The sequence below is a fragment of the Aethalodelphis obliquidens genome, unplaced genomic scaffold (genome assembly GCF_003676395.1).
Source record: "Aethalodelphis obliquidens isolate GAN/ISIS:26980383/991018 unplaced genomic scaffold, ASM367639v1 scaffold64, whole genome shotgun sequence".
Taxonomy (NCBI): Eukaryota; Metazoa; Chordata; class Mammalia; order Artiodactyla; family Delphinidae; genus Aethalodelphis; species Aethalodelphis obliquidens.
In genome coordinates, this window is record NW_020838008.1 from 6398515 (window position 1) to 6421648 (window position 23134).

The 23134-nt window shown below is 40.9% G+C and overlaps 1 protein-coding gene across 2 annotated transcripts in view; it reads right to left on the reverse strand.

Annotated features, from left to right (window-relative positions):
- TEK (TEK receptor tyrosine kinase) overlaps positions 1-23134 on the reverse strand; it is a 111166-nt gene that overhangs the window by 13630 nt on the left and 74402 nt on the right. Inside the window, exons 10-16 of one of the 2 annotated variants that reach the window (XM_027088951.1) lie at positions 20489-20650; positions 18547-18681; positions 14538-14825; positions 12481-12780; positions 4329-4483; positions 2583-2793; positions 146-256 (exon numbers count right to left, since the gene is read on the reverse strand). In XM_027088951.1, the coding sequence (XP_026944752.1) occupies positions 146-256; positions 2583-2793; positions 4329-4483; positions 12481-12780; positions 14538-14825; positions 18547-18681; positions 20489-20650 (1362 nt within the window). The remainder of the gene's footprint in view (positions 1-145; positions 257-2582; positions 2794-4328; positions 4484-12480; positions 12781-14537; positions 14826-18546; positions 18682-20488; positions 20651-23134) is intronic. The other variant, XM_027088952.1, reaches the window with a different exon arrangement.

The following is a 23134-nucleotide window of genomic DNA, read 5'->3' on the forward strand; positions in this document are numbered from 1 at the left end:
ACATTCAGACTGAAACTGCAACTTAAAAAAAAGATAACAATCTTACATGACTGTCTTTCCTAATTTCAATATGGAATGTGCCTGTTTTTTTTTTTTAAAAAAAAAAAAACAATCTGGCAGGAAAGACAGGAAAAGAGCATCTTACCACGATGTTCACACGCTCCTAAGAGATTGATGATGTTTGGGTGGTGTCCAAGTTTACAAAGCACCTCCAGTTCCCCAGCGAAGTCCCTGTGGTCGTCTTTGGAAGCATATTCTGGGAAGAAAGTAAAGAGTAGTGATCCCTTTCTGTTACACCTCTTCAGAAACAACTGTCCCCCCTCTGCTTCCCAGAACCTTCAGGTACACTCAGCCACCATTAGGTCTGGAAAACTGTATAGAAATCAGAGATGACTATAATGCAGATGCTTCTTTATTGTTGGGGGCTGTCCTGTACAAAGTAGGATGTGTAGCTGCACCTCTGACCTGACCCACTAGATACCAGTAGCCCAACTGAAAATGTATCCAGAAATCACCAAATGTCCCCCCGGGGGCAAAATCACCCATGCTTGAGAACCACTGCTCTGAAGTTTTCCTGTTGAAGCTCTCAAATACCCAGGGAAATGATCTGGCTCTTAGACTCTGGCTCTCCCAGCTAACTCTACCGTCCAGAGACAAATATGCTCAGGGATAAAAACAAAGTTGTAGTGAAACATCACCAGTAGTGTACACACCTTGCTTTATTATGATAACTTTACTTTTTTCATAAACCAGTCCTACTGAAAAAACTCAAATCTCAATGACATTTTCATAGAAGTTGATTGGTAGTCAGGAAACGGTTGCATTTATTTCTGTTCCTTTCATTCCATCTGTCCGCTAGCACTTTGATCAGAGGGAGAACCACCAGTCAGGCTGAAGAGAAAGCTCTTTGGCCAGTGCACAACTGGCTGATCAGCCTTGAGTCAGTGACAGTATGCTATTATGGCTTTTTGAAGAAATAACATTGGGGGAAAGGGTGAGAAGGGAGCTGGTAGCCATGTGCATCCCTGAGCATGCTTGGAAATGATGGGATTGTTTCATATGGGCTAAGGGTACCCGTAAGGCTGACAAGTAGGCAATTCCAAGTCAAGGACCCTGTTTATACCACAGGGACCTGAGGGTCAATACCTTGGAAGCATTTAAAAAACAAAGCTCTTTATAATAAGGTTGTCAGAAGCTGCCCTCTTTGCATGCATGACTTTTCCTGCAAAAAGTGTCTGCCCTGGTGCCCTGTTAAGCTATTCTACCTCTTCACATGGGCATGAGATAGACAATCAGCTCAGGTCAGATGCCAATAAACACTGATGCTACGAAGTTCTGCACCCTCTCTCCTCTCGCTATTTTTACTGCTTCCTAAAGCTCCCTGTAACTAAAGTAGCAAAATGAAAAAGGGATTTCTGGATGCTAAGCAAGGGGTGGGTGTGTGTGTGGGTGTGGGTGTGTGTGTGTGGTTAGAAACATTACTGTCTCTAAGCATAAATGATACTGTGTTTATTTTGTTTTGTTCATTTTCTGACATAGTGTTTTCTAGCAATGTCGAAAACAACGATGATTTGAAAAGATTTAGGGTTAATTGTCATCTTAGGCTTAATATTGCCGTCAAAAAGAAGGAAAACCCATCAGCAACCTCAGAGAGTCCTTACTATGGGGATGCCCAATGAAACTAGTAATTACGTTGCTGGCTCTAATACGCCACTTTTCAAGCCTGTGTGCTGTAAAAGCCACAGTGCAGCTTCGCAGTCATTTCTAAACTTGTCATTTCACCCGGAAGAGAAGACAGCTAGTATTGCCAGGGAACAAGTCATTCTGCTTTCTCAGAAGATCTGATTAAATGGATAGGCCCCAAGCAGTCTTTTTTTTTTTTTTTTTCTTCCCCCAAGCAGTCTTGAACACAACTGGAAAAGATCTAGTTCCTGTGACCATACATCAAGGGTTTTCAAACTTGAGTGTACAGAAGAGCCACTGAGCAAGCTTAAAAACACATGTTTCATGCGCCGTCCCAGAAATTAGAATACAGTAGAACCATGAGGGGGAGAAACCCACGTAGATGCATTTCTAACGATATTTCTAGGAATGTTGATGCAGATAAACCGTGAAGATAGTGGTTTGCCAAGCGTGGTCTCCCAAGCCTCAGAATCAGCATCACATGGGAACTAATGAGAAATCCAAGTTCTGTGGCCCTGCGCCAGACTTGCTGTATCAGAAACTGTGGGGTGGAGCTGAAGAATCTGGTTTTTTAACAAGCCTTCCAGGTGATTCGGATGTTTTGAGAACCACTGGATTAAGAAAAATAATGCTCCCCCAGAGTCAGCAGGGTATGACAGAGAATCTGTATTCTCACATCCCAAGGAATCATGACAGTGGTATCTAAATAGCTTATGCCTTCATGTTTACATCCTGACCCTCAAAGGAAACATCACCTTCAGTTGCACATAACAGCTCTACCTGACACCACGCCAATTTTTTGTTTAAAGAGTGTAAGACCTTAGAGGAAAGATTCAACAGGAAGTCAAGCTGTCCCCCCACCCTAGTAAAATGCTGACTCGAGCAGTCCAAGCACTGACCTTTCATTCTCTTTATGGCAGCGTCCATCCGTAACCCATCCTTCTTGATGCGAGCTTTCAGGACCTGGCCAAAATTACCCTCCCCAATCACATCTTGAAATTTGATGTCATTCCAGTCAAGCACTGGATAAATTGTAGGATCTGGGTTGTTTTTGGCCTTCCTGTTCAGGGCCAGAGTTCCTGAGTTGAATTGCACAGCTGGTTCTTCCCGCTAGAAAAATAATGGTTTTGTGTCAGGACTTTTCATAATTTTAAGATACATAATACCTCCTGATTGGTACCCACACTGGGTGAAAAAAGAAATACTGTATCCAATTCTAGAATGAAAACGGAAATAGGGTTCATTGAACAGGCCCACTCGGATGAAGTGGCTGCCTATAGAGCTGCATGGGCACGATCACAGGCCTCAGTGGCAAAGCACGCCACAATCAATTAGTTATGTCTGCAGAGGTGAGGGAGGGGAGGATAACAGCATGTATGCCACGAAATAGCACATCCCTGAGTTAGTCACACTTGAGTTTCTACTCTGCTGTGGAATGAGCCGGTGTTGACTTCTGATCTGGAAAAGAGCTCAGAGACCTATCTGGGTCAGTCACAGGACACACCTCTGTGAGAGCTTTGTTTCCTAGCGTCATCTTGGTCTATTCTTGGCTCTTACTCACTCTCTCCAACTCTTCCTAAAGCTCAGAATCTCTCAAGCCCACTCTGGCGCAGACACTGGCCCCAAGATGACTGATGCTTAGAGCAAAACCCAACAGGGTGTCTCCTTTTCTCCTGAGTTTCAGTGGCTGCTGATGGTATCAGGACAAAGCATCAGTACCATGATGCGCTCTAGCACTCTCTACCCCCTTGCTGGTCCTTCCTCTACAGGGACAGCCTGAGTTGAGCCAGCTCTGGCAAGGAGTCGGATTACAGAGCCTCCCTTGTTCTGTACTGAAGGGAATCTCAGGGACTCATGTACAGGAAGGTATACCTCATTTGGAATATGTAATTGTACTCAATGTTTCATATCCAGAATCAATAAAGTTGGGTACAGATTAATTTTACAGAGCTTGAAACCACGAACTAGAGAAATGTTCAGGCTGTAGTAGAGCAAAGGACTCAAATAGGGTGCCTATAGGTAAAGTATGATTTTCTAAACTTTTTACTGGTCAAAATTCCTAGATGAAAGAAAGAGGCCATGCCAAGCACCACGAACTATGGCTGCAGACCGAAGGGTGCACAGGAATGGAGATACACACGTATATGTAATCCATACATATAGGAGGGATAATAGAATTGAAAGAGATATTAGAGGTACAAAATGGAAACTGGAAACAGGGAAATGTGGGGAAAACTGGTCTAGTGCAAATCTTCATTACCTATCACTCTGAGGTCTGGTTACCCTTATGCCCTTCATTACCAAAAATGTTCAGTTCCTTATATTACAAGATTACCCTCGCTGGTGACTTATTACTAGTATGACTATATTCTCTTTCTGATGGGGCAGTAGTCCTGCTTTAGGCTTGGTCTCCTGCATACTTATTAAGAGCAACCTTTTCATTCTTAGAATTGTTCTGATTTGGACAAGAAATCATATAGTCATGCTATTTATCTCCCATTTCATAATGGAAGACAAAGAAAAGATGAAACTTGCCTAAGGGAAATATTTGCTTTACAGGTAAAATTTTTGACCCACATCTTTAAAATGAAGGTTCTGCATATATGTGGACTTGCACTTATTACTATTAGGAAGATGAGACATACCACGTTTTGGAAGGCTTGGGCCATTCTTCTTTGGACGTTTGCCCTCTTCAACTGCAACATGATCAGAAAGGCCAACAGCACCGTCAGGCAGGTCATTCCCGCTGAGCCAAGGATGGCGATCAGCAGCATCTTCCCACCTCCGAGGTCTGCTGGGGCTGTGCCGGAGAACACAGGAGAAGGAGCAGGTTAGTCTAGGTAGAGAGAGAGGCCAAGACCATCTGCGGGAGAAGTCACAGTGTAATGGGAGTGTAATGGCAGCCTGAGCCCAGCCTGAGCCCTGCTAGGTGACCTTGGGCTACTCGTTTATTTTCTGGAACTCAATGGAGATGACTCACAGGGCTGTTCTAAGTTCAAAGAAATGTGCAAAAGGCATTTTTTAAAAATGGCAACATGCTAATCACTAATTGTTGTCCTTTGTTCAACTTTCACTTCCAAGTACAGGCCCAAGCAGATGAACATTACCGAGTAAGAGTGAGAATGGCTAATTAGATCTATGACTTTGGGTAAGTGACTAAACCTCCCTGCACAATTTAACCACCTAGAAAAGCTTTAAAGCTCTGCAACTCTAAAGAATATAGTGTCTGCTTTGGCTTTTTTCTTGTTTTAAAGAGCTGATGGAGATTTTCTTACTACGCACTCTGATCTGAAGTGCTGGGTGCAAGGCCTCTGCATGAAGCACCCTGTGAAAAACTGAAACTAGACGAAGCACAAAGGAAAACAAACAAAAAAAAACAATCTGCAAAACCTCTGAAAAAAAAGCCTGTGCACCTGTTGCTCTTGTGGAGCTTGGCATCTTCAGTGGAGGCCCCTATTGCAGGGGGACCTTCAAGATGGTGGAGGAGTAAGACCCAGAGATCACCTTCCTCCCCACAAATACATCAAAAATACATCTACATGTGGAACAGCTCCTACAGAACACCTACTGAACGCTGGCAGAAGACCTCAGACTTCCCAAAAGGCAAGAAACTCCCCCCTGCATACCTGGCCACATGGCTGACAGGGTCTTGGTGCTCTGGCCTGGTGTCAGGCCTGAGCCTCTGAGGTGGGAGAGCCGAGTTCAGGACATTGGACCACCAGAGACTGCCCGGCCCCACATAATATCAATTGACAAGAGCTCTCCCAGAGATCTCCATCTCAACACTAAGACCCAGCTCCACCCAACAGCCAGCAAGCTCCAGTGCTGGACGCCCCATGCCAAACAACTAGCAAGACAGGAACACAACACAACCCATTAGCAGAGAGGCTGCCTAAAATCATAGTAAGTTCACAGACACCACAAAACAAACCGCTGGACATGGCCCTGCCCAACAGAAAGACAAGATCCAGCCTCATCCACCAGAACACAGGCACCAGTCCCCTACACCAGGAAGCCTACACAAGCCACTGACCCAAACTCACCCACTGAGGGCAGACACCAAAAAAAAAAAGGGAACTACGAACCTGCAGCCTGTGAAAAGGAGACCCCAAACACAGTAAGTTAAGCAAAATGAGAAGACAGAGAAATATGCAGCAGATGTAGGAGCAAGGTAAAAACCCACCAGACCAAACAAATGAAGAGGAAATAGGCAGTCTATCTGAAAAAGAAGTCAGAATAATGATGGTAAAGATGATCCAAAATCTTGGAAATAGAATGGAGAAAATACAAGAAATGTTTAACAAGGACCTAGAAGAACTAAAGGGCAAACAAACAATACTGAACAACACAATAAATGAAATTAAAAATACTCTAGAAGGAATCAATAGCAGAATAACTGAGGCAGAAGAATGGATAAGTGACCTGGAAGATAAAATAGTGGAAATAACTACCACAGAGCAGAATAAAGAAAAAAGAATGAAAAGAATTGAGGACAGTCTCAGAGACCTCTGGGACAACATTAAATGCACCAACATTGGAATTATAGGGGTCCCAGAAGAAGGAGAGAGAAAGAAAGGGTCTGAGAAAATATTTGAAAAGATTACAGTTGAAAACTTCCCTAACATGGGAAAGGAAATAAGTCCAGGAAGTGCAGAGAGTCCCATACAGGATAAATCCAAGGAGAAACATGCCAAGACACATATTAATCAAACTATCAAAAGTTAAATACAAAGAAAAATTATTAAAAGCAGCAAGGGAAAAGCAACAAATAACATACGAGGGAATCCCCATAAGGTTAACAGCTGATCTTTCAGCAGAAACTCTGCAAGCCAGAAGGGAGTGGCAGGACATATTTAAAGTGAAAGGGAAAAACCTACAACCAAGATTATTCTACCCAGCAAGGATCTCATTCAGATTCCACGGAGAAATTAAAACCTTTACAGACAAGCAAAAGCTAAGAGAATTCAGAACCAGCAAACCAGTTTTGCAACAAATGCTAAAGGAACTTCTCTAGGCAGGAAATACAAGAGAAGGAAAGACCTACAAAAACAAACTCAAAACAATTAAGAAAATGGTAATAGGAACTTACATATTGATAATTACCTTAAATGTAAATGGATTAAATGCTCCAACCAAAAGACATAGACTGGCTGAATGGATACAAAAACAAGACTCGTATGTATGCTGTCTACAAGAGACCTACTTCAGACCTAGGGACACATACAGACTGAAAGTGAAGGGATGAAAAAAGATATTCCATGCAAATGGGAATCAAAAGAAAGCCGGAGAAGCAATTCTCATATCAGACAAAATAGACTTTAAAATAAAGACTATTACAAGAGACCAAGAGGGACACTACATAATGATCAAGGGATCAATCCAAGAAGAAGATACAACAATTGTAAATATTTATGCATCCAACATAGGAGCACCTCAATACATAAGGCAAATGCTAACAGCCAAAAAAGGGGAAATGGACAGTCACACAATAATAGTAGGGGACTTTAACACCCCACTTTCACCAATGGAGAGGTCATCCAAAATGAAAATAAATAAGGAAACACAAGCTTTAAATGACACATTAGATAAGATGGACTTAATTCATATTTATAAGAGATTCCATCCAAAAAAAACAGAATACACTTTCTTTTCAAGGGCTCATGGAACATTCTCCAGGATAGATCATATCTTGGGTCACAAATCGAGCCTTGGTAAATTTAAGAAAACTGAAATCCTATCAAGTATCATTTCTAACCACAACGCTATGATATCAATTACAGGGAAAAAACTGTAAAAAATACAAACATATGGAGGCTAAACAATACACTACTAAATAACCAAGACATCACTGAAGAAATCAAAGAGGAAACAAAAAATACCTAGAAACAAATGACAATGAAAACACGATGACACGAAACCTATGGCATGCAGCAAAAGCAGTTCTAAGAGGGAAGTTTATAGCAATACAATACTATCTGAAGAAACAAAAAAAAATCTCAAATAAACAACCTAATCTTACAACTAAAGCAATGAGAGAAAGAAGAACAAGAAAACCTCAGAGTTAGCAGAGGGAAAGAAATCATAATGATCAGATCAGAAATAAATGAAAAAGAAATGAAGGAAACGAGAGCAAAGATCAATAAAACTAAAAGCTGGTTCTTTGAGAAGATAAACAAAATTAATAAACCATTAGCCAGACTCATCAAGAAAAAAAGGGAGAAGACTCAAATCAACAGAATTAGAAATGAAAAAGAAGTAACAACTGACACTGCAGAAATACAAAGGATCATGAGAGATTACTACAAGCAACTATGTGAATAAAATGGACAACCTGGAAGAAATGGACAAATTCTTAGAAAAGCACAACCTTCCGAGACTGAACCAGGAAGAAATAGAAAATATAAACAGACCGATCACAAGCACTGAAATTGAAACTATGATTAAAAGTCTTCTAAGAAACAAAAGCCCAGGACCAGATGGCTTCACAGGCGAATTCTATCAAACATTTAGAGAAGAGCTAACACCTATCCTTCTCAAACTATTCCAAAATATAGCAGAGGGAGGAACACTCTGAAACTCATTCTATGAGGCCACCATCACCCTGATACCAAAGCCAGACAAAGATGTCACAAAAAAAGAAAACTACAAGCCAATATCACTGATGAAAATAGATGCAAAACTCCTCAACAAAATACTAGCAAACAGAATCCAACAGCACATTAAAAGGATCATACACCATGATCAAGTGGGGTTTATCCCAGGAATGCAAGGATTCTTCAATATATGCAAATCAATCAATGTGATACACCATATTAACAAATTGAAGGAGAAAAACCATATGATCATCTCAACTGATGCAGATAAAGCTTTCGACAAAATTCAACACCCATTTATGATAAAAACTCTCCAGAAAGTAGGCATAGAGGGAACCTACCTCAACATAATAAAGGCCATATATGACAAACCCACAGCCAATATCGTCCTCAATGGTGAAAAATTGAAACCATTTCCACTAAGATCAGGAAAAAGACAAGGTTGCCCACACTCACCACTCTTATTCAACATAGTTTTGGAAGTTTTAGCCACAGCAATCCGAGAAGAAAAAGAAATTAAAGGAATCCAAATAGGAAAAGAAGTAAAGCTGTCACTGTTTGCAGATGACATGATACTATACATAGAGAATCCTAAAGATGCTACCAGAAAACTACTAGAGCTAAACAATGAATTTGGTAAAGTTGCAGGATACAAAATTAATGCACAGAAATCTCTTGGACTCCTATATACTAATGATGAAAAATCTGAAAGGGAAATTAAGGAAGCACTTCCATTTACCATTGCAACAAAAAGAATAAAATAACTAGGAATAAACCTACTTAAGAAGACAAAAGACCTGTATGCAGAAAACAATAAGACACTGATGAAAGAAATTCAAGATGATATAGACAGATGGAGAGATATACGATGTTCTTTCATTGGAAAAATCAACATTGTGAAAATGACTATACTACTCAAAGCAATCTACAGATTCAGTGCAATCCCTATCAAACTACCAATGGCATTTTTCACAGATCTAGAACAAAAAATTTCACAATTTGTATGTAACCACAAAAGACCCCTAACAGCCAAAGCCATCTTGAGAAAGGAAAAAAGGAGCTGGAGCAATCAGGCTCCCTGACTTCAGACTATACTACAAAGCTACAGTAATCAAGACAGTATGGTACTGGCACAAAAACAGAAATATAGATCAATGGAACAGGATAGAAAGCCCAGAGATTAACCCATGCACATATGGTCACCTTATCTTTAATAAAGGAAGCAAGAGTATAAAATGGAGAAAAGATACCCTCTTCAATAAGTGGCACTGGGAAAACTGGACAGGTACACGTAAAAGAATGAAGTTAGAACACCATACACAAAAATAAACTCAAAATGGATTAAAGACCTAAATGTAAGGCCAGACACTATCAAAGTCCTAGAGAAAAACATAGGTAGACATACATGACATAAATCACAGCAAGATCCTTTTTGACCCACCTCCTAGAGAAATGGAAATAAAAACAAAAATAAACAAATGGGACCTAATGAAACTTAAAAGCTTTTGCACAGCAAAGGAAACTATAAACAAGACGAAAAGACAACCCTCAGAATGGGAGAAAATATTTGCAAATGAAGCAACTGACAAAGGATTCATCTCCAAAATATACAAGCAGCTCATGTAGCTCAATATCAAAAAAACAAACAACCCAATCCAAAAATGGGCAGAAGACCTAAATAGACATTTCTCCAAAGAAGATATACAGACTGCCAACAAACACATGAAAGGATGCTCAACATCACTAATCATTAGAGAAATGCAAATCAAAACTGCAATGAGGTATCACCTCACACTGGTCAGAATAGCCATCATCAAAAAATCTAGAAACAAGAAATGCTGGAGAGGGTGTGGAGAAAAGGGAACCCTCTTGCACTGTTGATGGGAATGTAAATTGATACAGCCACTATGCAGAATAGTATGGGAGTTCCTTAAAAAATGAAAAATAGAACTACCATATGACCTGGCAATACCACTACTGGGCATATACCCTGAGAAAACCATAATTCAAAAAGAGTCATGTACCACAATGTTCACTGAAGCACTATTTACAATAGCCAGAACATGGAAGCAACCTAAGTGTCCATCAATAAATGAGTGGATAAAGAAGATGTGGCACATATATGCAATGGAATATTACTCAGCCATAAAAACAAACAAACTAGAGTCTGTCATACAGAGTGAAGTAAGTCAGAAAGAGAAAAACAAATACCGTATGCTAACGCAAATATATGGAATCTAAAAACAAAATTGTTTTGATGAACCTAGGAGCAGGACAGGAATAAAGATGTAGATGTAGAGAATGGACTTGAGGACACAGGGAGGGGGAAGGGTAAGCTGGGGCGAAATGAGAGAGCAGCCTTGACATATATACACTACCAAATGTAAAACAGATAGCTAGTGGGAAGCAGCTGCATAGCACAGGGAGATCAGCTTGGTGCTTTGTGACCACCTAGAGGGGTGGGATAGGGAGGGTGGAGGGAGACACAAGAGGGAGGCGATATGGAGATATATATATATATACATATACCTGATTCACTTTGTTATACAGCAGAAACTAACACAACATTGTAAAGCAATTATACTACAATAAAGATGTTAAAAAAAATAGCTGATAGAGAAAACCTGAGGATACCAATGGGACAAAGAAAGAAGGAAGGAAAGAAGAGAGAGAGGAAAAAACCATTAAGTTTTGGGCTCAGGTCAAAATAAACTATTAAAGACTATGGTATAACCCCTCCACTTCTTTCCCTTATTTAAATTCAAATAAAGATAAATTCAATGTATTTTTATGAGAAACAGCATGTAGAGCATGATCCTCTCTTTTAACAATTATTCTTTTGTGATTAGCTACCTTTCCTTCTATCTCCGTTTTATACGTGCATAAAGAGATGTCTGAAATGGGATGATGAGGGTTGTTTAGTTTCGTTACATCTTGTCTTAAAATTTTTCTCTTAGTATTTTATTTGTAACTTGGATTTTGGGCCTGTACATGTTTTACCAAAACACAAGTAACTATTGAAATTAGGCATTTATTAAGAGTGTCAGGTGAAAACTATTGAATACAATTCTCTATAATTGGCAGACCCATCATTCCTTGCATATTTCAAACATGTTCCAAAGAATCAGCACTGAGAACAGGGCTTGCTTGATTTTATTTCTTAAGCCCTAGGTAGGCCCCAAGAGAACCAAGAAGTTTTTAGTGCTATAACATTTTCTGTAAAAATACTCTGGTCTGAATTATAAATTTGCAGAAATCACCATTTCCCTCTAATGTCCCTCTAGCTACATTCCCTTGCACAAGCTGTATAGCACAGAGGGCAAGGAAGTGCAATTTCAGACACACCTCAGAGGGAAGGCTCTCCAGGAGCTGCAGTTCTTCCCACCCCCGGGGTCCTTTTTCACTAATTACATTCAACAGGTTTTACCAATCACAAACACCGGAGAGGATTAAGACGTACAACCCTCCAGTTGTAATTACATCCGGGGATGTAATATACAGCATATGGAATGTAGTCAATATTATTGTAATCACTTTGTATGGAGACAGATGATTACTAGCCTTATTGTGGTGATCATTTCATAATATATGCAAATGTCAAATCACTATGTAGTGCTCTTGAAACTAACATAATATTGTACATTACATCAACTATATTTCAATTTCAAAAAATCGCAAACACTGGGCTTCGTGTGCTTGGCACTCTGAGCGATCTCTATCTCAAAGGGCTTATTCTCTCTGGAGCGGGGGTTAACGGTGGATGTGGAGACATCATAACCTGGATCTGCAAAGTAAAAGAAAACTCGGACTACCATAGTGTCATCCAAGCTAAAAGAGGGTTCGTTCTGAGAAAGAGTGGAGTGTGGTTCCTGGAGCGCCCACTGTACCACACAGGGCTGTCTCCACTAAGCTGGGTCCTCTTGTCTTCCTTCTGCATGGAATCACATTCATATCCCTCAGAGCTTCAGTTGCTGGATGGGGAGTGCTGATGGGCTAAGTTCACCTAAGTTTTCATGATAGACAACAGATCAACGGGTTATCCTTCCAAGGGGATTTTCATTCCAAGGACCTCTTTAGAGATGGTGACGCCTACCAGCCCATTATGTCACATGATGCGAATATGGGGTAAATATCGTAAGACAGTGGGGCTTTTCTGATACTCTCCAGAAATAATTCTATGTAAATACCTGTCCACTCTACCAACCTTGAGATTCAGAAAGAGTCATCAGTTCATGAGAAAAGGTTGGATTGCTCGACCCTATGTTGTTCTCTGCAAAGATGTCCACCTGGTAAGCTGTTTGGGGCTCTAGGCCCTTGAGCTGATACTGGGTGATGGTGGCATTCTTGATCTTCACATCAATGTGCTGGTCTTCATTCTTGCCCTGAACCTTGTAACGGATGATAATAGAAGAAATAGAATAGCCATCCAGTATTGTCCAAGAGATCACAGCTGAGGAGTCTGTGATGTTGGAAATCTTGATGTTTTCTGGTTGAGGAGGGAGAACTAGAAATTTAAAACAAACAAACAATATATTACTTAAGATATATTACCATCTCCTTGATTATTATGCTTCTGAGAGAGAGTTAATATCAGCTCATAAACCATGAATGGCTAGTAAGTGTTATCTCAGAGGGTGACTCCAATCAGTTGGTAGTGGACTCGACGCAGACTTGACAAGTGGCTGCAGACAGGAAAATGGCAACACACACACATCACATATTTGCCATCCTTAAACTAAATTAAGACCTCGGAGATTCTGTTACTCCACAAACTGCTATTACACTGTTTTTGATACTGAGGAAAACAGAAAAATGTTGAGAGCTGACATTTATATAGGCCCTTCCATATAGTAACTCATTGACTCCTCATAACAATCTTACTGTAAGCATTGAGGCTCAGAGAGGTTAAGTGACTTGGCTGAGGTCACACAGCTTTTAAGAAATAGATTCAAGCAGAAGAAATAAGATTCCTATTAGTCTGTAGTTAGCCACTGGTCCATAGGGCCTATCCGTGTTAAGCACTTGTTAGAAAATATGTTAAGCACTTAGCAGACATATTCAAAAAGCAAGATGGAGACTATATATGCATGTGCACACTTATGGATGTACTTAATGTATTAAAATTATACAACATTGAATGGAAAGATACATAACAAACTCATAATTTTGGTTGTCTCTGGGGAGAGGGGGAGAGAATTAGATTGGGGATGATGGTCAAAGAGGATTTTGATATATCTGTATTGTGGAATTACTTCCACAAAAAGGCTGAAAGCAAATATGACAAAATGTTAAGAGTTGTTAATTCTGTGTGGTAGAAATGTAGGTTTTTGTTGTATTATTCTCTGCATTGTCCTATAACTTCTAAATGTCAGAATTTTTTAAAGATGAAGAAGACATCCCTAAACACAGACAAAACCGTTGAGACTTCCACATGTTATGGATACAAGAAGAGAGTGCCTGGAAAAACAAGAGCCAGTTTACACACCTGTTACTGGGGAGGTGGCAACTCAGCTGCAGAAAAGAACCTCAGACTTTGGGATTTGACAAGAGACCACAGGATCCTAGCATAAGTGACGGTTGGTGTGACCCAGAAACACCTAGTCTTTCCAAGGACTCCAAAATGCACAGACAGGTCTAATGCAGTGAATCAAAATAGAACTCTCTGGCTCATGACGAAAAAGCTTTCAATTCTACAAAGAAACCCTAGAAGTTCCAACTAATTTTTAATGACCAATATGAGATTGAGAGAAGCCTGAACTGAAGAATATTTTGAAAGAAAAGTTGTTTTATTACTCTCAAATATATATTACTCTCAAGTATATATATATACTGTAATGCCAAGAATTGTCTGTTTTGAAGATTTTTTAAGCAGAGTTCTTTGGCTTTTAAGATTAGTTGAATTAGATGAATCATCATCTGTGTGCAACAATCCTAAAAACTGTCATATAACAGATTCAACAAGCCCTAGAAAACCTTATTCATGTCATTAATTTACTTAATAAGTAACTCTATAGAAAGGAAAGGTAAACTTTAGCACAGTCCTGCCTGAATTATCACAAATCCAAACACATGAAGCGTTCGTATATATTACAGGTTGCTAAAATGATTTGATGTGTTGGTGGGGGGCACTAATGAGCCTCCATTCACAGCTAACTACCTTTTCTGGTTTCTAAGAAGCAGACTTGAAGTGACGGGAGCTAAGTCTTAATGGCAGCAGCCAAGTGTCATTCAGGCAAGGCTGGGGCATCATGAGGTACTTACTGTCGCTGAGGGTCCAAGCGATGAGATTTTCGCTCCATTCCCCCTGGGCCTTGGTGTTGACTCTGGCTCGGACTATGTACTGCTCCCTGGGCTGTAAATTGTTAAGGAGCACTGAAGTCAGGTTGCCTGGCACTTTAATATTCTGCTGATCACTATTCATGAGCACAGACCTCCTCTCAACTTCAACATAAAAGTCATCTTCTGAGCTTGGAAATATGGGTTGCCAGGTCAAATTTAGAGTGGTCTGACTTTTTGGTAGGAGACTGAGACCTCTTGGAGGAGGAAGACCTAGGAGAAACCAGAATAATCATTGTTTTTATATAGGGTGAAGGTAACAACAGCCCCAAAGGACAGCTTTATAGGATAACCCTGGCTCCTAGAATAATATACACTTTCACAAGCTATCAAAGAAACACATGCTAGCAGCCATGTAATACTTTTCCTTTTTCCTACCAGAATAGCAAAGCTTTAAAATATTCTAGTATGTAGCTTGAGTAATTGTAAGACAGGAATACAACCCCTTTGAAGGACAACTTGGGAATATTTTTCAAGAGCTCTAGAAATGATCATATACTTTGCGAGTATAGTCTGACTACCAAGGATTTATCCTGAAGAAACAACTCAAAGGAAGCGAAAAGCTAGGTGCATGAAGATGTCCATTACAACATTATTTATAATAACAGACAATCATAAGAAACCAAAATGCTCAAAATAGGAAAATGCTTTAATAAATTATGATATAGCCATCCAAGGGATTAAAAGTTTATTGGAAAAAGTACAAAAGCCCCTCCAAAACTTAAAACACACGAGAAAAAACTCTGCTTACCACTTGGTAAAAACCATGTCTACAGCTGGCGAAAAAGGAAGGAAACTGATAAAAATGGAAACACTGGATTTGCCAAGGTTCTGGGGTTGTAGGTTCAGTGTTTCTGTTCCCATTTTGAGTAATATATTTTAAAGCAATTTCAGGGTTACTTCCCCTTAGCAAGGACAGTTTCAGACATGACAACACTGTGATGGCTGGGCCAGGCCTCGCACTGCTCTGATCACATCAAGGTTTGACTCTGACCACACGCCAACTCTGACCCCAAGAACCTGGGCTACCAGAGAGGTAACTGAATAGAAACAATATGGGTTTTGAAATCAAAGAGGCAGGAGCTTGTCCCTTTAGTTTTGTGACCTTGGGAAAATTCATAACCTCTCTGAGTTCACATGTAGCATGAAATGAAAATACTCATCTTCCAGACTCAGGAGGAGAAATGAGATAGTGAAGGTGAAAATGCTTGGAAGGTGTTAGGGGCTCTGTCAACATTTTCTCTCTCCCTTCCTTCCTTCCTTCATAAAATATATTGGGCCAATGGACAGTGGAGGAATCTGTAAATTTTCAGTTAATAATAGTATATTGATATTTTAAACTTCAGATATAAAGTATTTTCAAAACACAGAATAGTGATCCTCTACTCATGCATTCTTGGTGGGGACATTATTGCCCCTAAGGGGGCAAAAATTGGTTCTTGGGGTATGAGAAAATTTTAGATAATGACAATTGTTTATGAAGGGCCACAATATATAAACAGATCTGTGGTATTACAATTCATGGCAGAAGAGACATTAAGACAAAACAGAGATTTTGTCTTAAGGACAAAACTATCTAAGAAGTTCTTTAGAGAGTGATAATTTAAAAAATTACAATAAGATAAAGAATCTGAAAAAGAACGAATATACGTATAACAATCACTTTGCTGTACACCTGAAACTAACACAACATTGTATATCAACTATATTCCAATAAAATGAAAAAAAAGTTTAAAAAAATTAAAAAATAAAATAAAAAGGTTGAGAAACTTGTTTAGAGGTGAGAGGAAGGGTCTGTTTCCACCCAATGGGAGAGGGACTCTCACTGGTCAGTACTGACCACCCTTAGATGAGGGAGAACCAGTAATCAGGTCCTGCCACCTGCTGGGCATTATGCTCCAGGTCTTATTGGGCTTTTCTCCATAACCTTTGCAAATTGAGAGAGGTGATGTCACCTCCTTTTGCTCTTCTCTAAAGTTTAAGTTCCGAAATAAGCCACCTGGAGTCGGTAGATAGGCTTACGATGACAGCAGACAGAGGGGAGGACTGATGGTGTGCAGCAAACATGTAAACCTTCTAAGCCTGTGCCTGGTACAGAGGAGCAACCCCATAAATGGTCCTTTCCCTCCCTTTGGGAGCATGACTTACCCTTCACCCCTCCCAACCTGCCCTCTCTCTGCCGTGTGTTCAGAGTATCTTCTCTCCCCTCCCCTCCCGGCCTTCCCAGCCTTTATCACTCAACCAACACACTTATAAATAGTGCAGCTGCCAAATGAATTTAAAAACAAACATCAGCAAAATTCAAATGCTGGGAAAAGATGAACCTTCAAGAATCCCTTCCCGCCCACCCCTGAGAACTACTTTGAAATAGATTCCAAGACATCTCTAAATACATCCTGGCTGGAACATATTCTGAGAGCTGAAGACAGCACAGTACGGGTCTGTGAAGTGTTTTATGTTCTGTTCCATAAATACTTTCCATCTGAGTCAGATTATGGCCTTCCCCTTTTGATTCATCAGCACCGCTCTAAGAGAGAATTAACTACCATTCGCCTTTTAGCAGCAACCTGATGACATATGAGGGGCCCCTTGGATCACAGTCATGGAGATTCCTTTATCCTCTAAGTCATATGTAGTCTCCAGTGTTATTTTTGGTATTTACTACCTGGTGGGTTCCCAGGAAGCCATTCCTTACTTGTGCAATGTTTCTACAAGCATCAGAGTAGCTACTGAGTGTCATTTGGTTCTTTAAGGATGCTGCTGGTCAGATGAACCCTAGGTGGGGAATGTGGAGGGGAGAGTCTCTGTTAGGGATGCACAACCCCTGCAGAAGAGCCTGATGTTCTTCCTAGCTTCTCACTAAATCATTCCATATCCTTCTGCTTTTAGTAAATGGACGAAAAATAGGAAAACTCATCAACTGGGATAAGGACATCGTGCCTTTGGACTCCCAGGTAAAAAATACCTGGATATTTTGCTTCTCCCAGGAGAAACAAAAAGATATCAAGTCTGAAGATCTAGTATGGCAATGTACCTGATGCATTACCATGGGCAAGTTATTAACCCCTCTGGGACTCTACTTTCTCCAGTTGCGGCGAGGGGGGGAGCTACTCTTCATTGCGGTGTGTGGGCTTCTCATTGCGGTGGCTTCTCTTGTTGCGGAACGCGGGCTCTAGGTGCATGGGCTTCAGTAGTTGTGGCATGTGGGCTCAGGAGATGTGGCACATGGGCTCAGGATTTGTGGCACACAGGCTTCAGTAGTTGTGGCTTGCAGGCTCTAGAGCGCAGGCTCAGCAGTTGTGGCGAACGGGCTTAGTTGTTCCACAGCATGTGGGATCTTCCAGGACCAGGACTCAAAGCTGTGATCCCTGCATTGGCAGGTGGATTCTTAACCACTGCGCCATCAGGGAAGCCCAGAACTGCTGTTCTATAGGTAAAAACCTTTCATTCTATTTGATGTTTTCACTATGTGCGTGAATGACTTCGAAAAACTAGAAATTACTTTTGAAAGTAAATAAACTGGGATTTCTGGAGTACGTATGTGACAAGAGCCTGTCTTGGGCCCTTAAGATGGAAACAGGAAGCTGGTGGTAAAACTCGGGAGCCAAGACAGAGCACAGTTGCTGCTAAGTAAATCCCAACTTCTAAGGGATGTCCCTGCCTTCCTGAAGGGTCATCTGCTTCCTTCTCTGTCCCGGTGGATTGCTGCAGACTCCCTCCCCCAGGGAGACAGACCAGGAGTGCAGCCCAAATAAAGGACCAGTTTGGCTCCAAGTTGCTAGCCTTCCTGTCACTTTCCCACCCATTCAAAAGCAAACCCCTTTCCACCACCATCCCACTCACCCACCACCACCCTTCCTGGTCTTCCTTCCTCTTTCCCCTTCCTCCCCCACCCACCCAGCTCCTGAATAAATGCCTGTTTGCTTCAACTGACCGATAGAAGCTGTTGTGAACCGCCTCACGGGTCCAGGATGCCCTTCCCCGCCCTCTCCACGCCGGACCAGCTGCACGCAGAGCTCGTATTCTGTCCGAGGTTCCAAATAGTTGAGGGTAACAATCTCATTTGTCACTGAGAAGAGGGAAAGTTCAGGAAACTTAAGTTGGCAATCTTTTACATTCTTTAAACTGGAATGTTGTTATTGTGAGGTGAACTAATGTTTGGTTTTTAAAAATACAATGTCTGGGTAGAACAGAGAGGCAAGCCCATCTTCAGGGCCTCAGTGTTCCTAATATAAGGAAAATAAGGCTTTTTCATGTAAGTATCTCTGTGCCACTTACACATTTCTGCTCTAGTGTGTTTGTCTTTCCATTTGTAGAGTAATATCACGCAAATCTTCAACTATATGGAATACCAATCAGATTTAGGGGAAAAACTCAATTAGAATACTATAAAATAACCTCTGTTTTCAAGTACCTACAGTGATGGCAATCAACCTATCAAGAGAAGAGACTCTTTGAGGGTATGCTTCCAATGACTAGACAGTGAACTTGTGATGGTCATGTCCTAACAAATGAAGCATTCTGAAGTACTTGAAAATAGATCCCGTAAGCAAATGACACATGCTTCTTTTCTCCTTAGCTATTCTATTTTGCCTCTCTGTTTCTCTGTGGATATTGCAAAGGTAGATTTTTGCCTTACCATATGATAAATTCCTAGTCGGTAAGAAAACGTATTGGACTGTGTTTAAGGGTTTTTAGAAGACCACTTCGTAGATGTCCACAAAGAGAGGATGGATTATGAACACCATGTTTTTTTAAAAAGCTGCTTTTTAAAAAGACCTAGCCATCCACAACAGAAACAGCAGTCCAGCAAATCAGCCTTATGTTGCTGGGATTCTGAATTTTGGCTGAATCTTCAAAAGAATGTGAAGAGCTCAGTAATGATACCAAGACATTATTCAATATACCCAAATCAGCTAGTATAATTAAGCCCAAACCCCTCTTTTTCTTCTCCTTTTCTGTAACTTTGATTATCGACATCTCATGGGTAGAGGGCGCTTTTTAGGAAATCACAGCCATCGTGAGACTAAAGTATTGGTGGCGGGCTGCACATTCCCTAAAAGCATGACCGCGGCAGGTCTCGCTATAAGATGGTGCGATTAAAGCAGCTGGTTCAATAGATGATGCTCAGCTTTCTTTTTTTAAAAAATGTGATTTTTGCATCATCATGCAACAAACAGAATTGTCATTTGTGTTTCAAAATAAATTTAATTTACAAATAAATACATTTAACTGTTTTCATGAACTTTTGACATTTTATTACATTTTGGGTTTTTTTCCCCAAAAGTTGGGGGAGGGGCATGTACCTCTCTTTGCCCACATCCCCTCCTCTTCCTGCCACAGCCCAAACTTTCTGGTCCAAATTCCTCTCAAAACCTCTGTGAGTTAGGAGCCTGCAGGCAGGGCAAGACTCAAATACGAAAAAGAATAAACAACTTGATACAGCAGCAACAATCACCCCTCAGGTGTAAGCAAATTAAGTCTCTGCCTTTCCAGCAGGCCCTGGACTTTCCTGTTACCATATTCATGGCATAAACTTGTATCTTTCACCATGACCAAGCAAGATAGAGTCAAAAAGGGATTAGAGATCCAGAGAAGCCTGGAAAGGAAATATTGATGCAGATAGTAACTCCTGACACAGGTGTGTTCTGTGTCCCATTTTACATCATGACTTCCAAAAAGATAGCCCCAGAACTCAGAGGACCACCCCCCGCCCCCCAACTCCTTCTTGGATACTCTGAAATGGAATCCACTGCTACAGCCCCTAACTGGGGGTAGAGGGTTGGGACTGGGAGAGGGGATTTCTATATTTGGGGAAAAATTTTTTTTTCCTGGTGCCCCATCTCCAGCTGGAGCCTTTCCTTTCCAAACCTTACCTTGAATATGCCGCCAAGCCTCATAATGATTAACAGGTTTGTAGAGAAGCTTCTTGGATTTGATTGGTCCATCCCCAAAGTAAGGCTCAGAGCTGATGTTGATGACAGCAAAGTTATGTCCGGTGTCAATCACGTTTGGGGCATTCAAGGGCTTTGGAAGAACTAAATAAAGTGTCAAGAATCAGATCAGTCCTTACACTTTGGGGTTTTACTGCTGTTCTGAGATGGGGGTAGAGGATGAGTGCCTTTACACTCCCAACAAAGCCCTCTTAGAGTTCTCTGCTCAGATTCCATGCAGTTGCCGTCTCTGTGATCTCCTGGTTTGCTCTTGCCCCTCCAACTCACTATCCACAAAGTACTTTCTTAAAATACAAGCACTCCTCTGCTCAAGACCTTTCAATGGGTTCCCACTACATTTCGAATAAAATCTAAAATTCATACCATGACCTGCCAGGGATGATAGAGCCCCTGCCTCCTCTCCAACTTCCTCGTTCCCTCACCTAATACCCTCCAGTCCTAGTGACCTTTCAGTTCATTCAACTAACAATGCACCAGGCTCCTTTCTGTCTCTGGTTCTTTGTTGAGGCTGTTCTCCTGCAAGGAATGCTGTAGACCTCCCATGATTCTGCAGTTAATTCTTACTCATCATTCATCTCTCAGCTCTCATGTGAGTTCCTCACAGGGGCTATCCCAGAACCTTGGTTAGGCTCACGTGTCATACCCTTCCACAGAACATTTTCCTTCACTGCAATTTTCAGAATTTATTATTCTTAGTAATTTGGTGTGATTATTGAATACCAGTCTTCCTACTAGACCACCAGACTAAGTCTGTCTTTCTGTCTGTCTGTCTCTCGGGTGCCACCGGGCTAAGATTAAGGTGTTAACAAGGGCTGTGTTCCTTTCTGGAGGTTCTAAGGGAGAATTTGTTTCCTTCTTTTCAGCTTCTAAAAAACATCTGTATTCCTTGACTCATGTTCCTTCCTCCATCTTCAAAGACAACAGAGTCATGTGTCTCTGACCCTTCTTCCATTGTAATATCTCTTTCTGACAGTCTTTAAAGACTCCTGTGATTAGAGTGGGTTCACCCAGATAATCCAGAATAATCTCCCCATGTCAAAGACGATGTATTCCCAATGGGACTGAAAGAGCACTCCCAACAAGGTGAAAATTGGTTCTTGGGGAAAGAAAAATTCTTGGATATTACAATGGTTTGTGGCCTTCCTAAGGGCCACAGTATATAAACAGATTTATAGTATGTCCACAATATTAAGCAAGTTCTGGTTTGAAAGGAAAGGACATCTTGTCAGGCTGTCAGTACCCCCGTTTATTCAATTGTAGAAGTAGCCCAACTTGCTTTGAGTCTTACTGAGCTCCCGTGAGTCAGAGGTCCACCAGAATCCTGGGCCCTGGGTCATCGAGAACACTTATGGGAACGGGGTGGCCAAGAAAGAAGACAGACAGTGAGTCTATCTCTTCTGCTCATGCGCACACTCCATTGTGTCACTGGACTTCACTTACGAAATTCAAAGATAAAATTTCAAGTTGAAGACAATAGAACATTAAACCAAGTGCAGGGCCCTGTGTGGACAGGTCATAAACCCATGAAGCCAGCCCTGCACATCACTCTTCCTGTATGAGAGGAGGGTTGCTGGGTCCAGCTCACATGCAACGGGAAGGGATTACACAAGGTCATGAATTCCACAAGGCAGGGGTCATGAAGGGACACGTTAGATACTTCCTACCTCATCCAATATCATTTGTCTCTTTTGACTTGTTCCTTTCTCCCTTGCACTCTATAAACAGTACCTGTATTTGGAGATAGGGTCTTTAAAGAAGAAATTAAGTTACAATGAGGTCTACAGTCATTCCTAATCCAATATGACTGTTGTCCTTATAAGAAGATTAAATTAGGACACACACACAGAAGGAAGACCATGAGAAGATACAGGGAGAAGACAGCTGTCTACAAGCTACGGAGCAAGGCCTCAGAAGAAACTAACTCTGCCAACACCTTGATCTCAGATCAAGGTGAGATTACCTTGATCATCTAGCCTCCAGAACATCGAGAAAATTAATTTCTGTTGTTTGAGCCACTCAGTCTAGGGTACTTTGCTACAGCAGCCCTAGCAAACTATTACATATGAATATAACACAATTCACTTATCCTTTCTAATGGTGATGGATATTTGGACTATTAGGAATAAAACTCCTCAGAACATTACTGAAGATTATTTGTTTTTAACATATGAACTCATTTCTTTTGAGCATAAACCTAGGCGTAGAATTATCAGGTCACAGGGTAGGTGTATGCTTAGCTTTAATATATATTGCCAGTTTTCCAAAGTGGTTGCTCCAGTATGTACTCTGGTAGTAAAGTCTAGTACAGTCAGCCTTCTGTATGCAGGTTCTGCATCTGCAGATTCAACCAAGAGCAGATCAACACTCAGGGGGAAAATTTTAAAAAACTCCAGAAAGTTCTAAAAAGCAAAACTTGAAATTTGCCACGTGCCAGCAACTATTAACAAAGTATTTACATTATAGTTACTATTTACATAGTATTTACATTGTATTAGGTGTTACAATAGTCCCCCTTATCTTCAGGTGATACATTCAAAGACCCCAGTGGATGCCTGAAACTGCAGACAG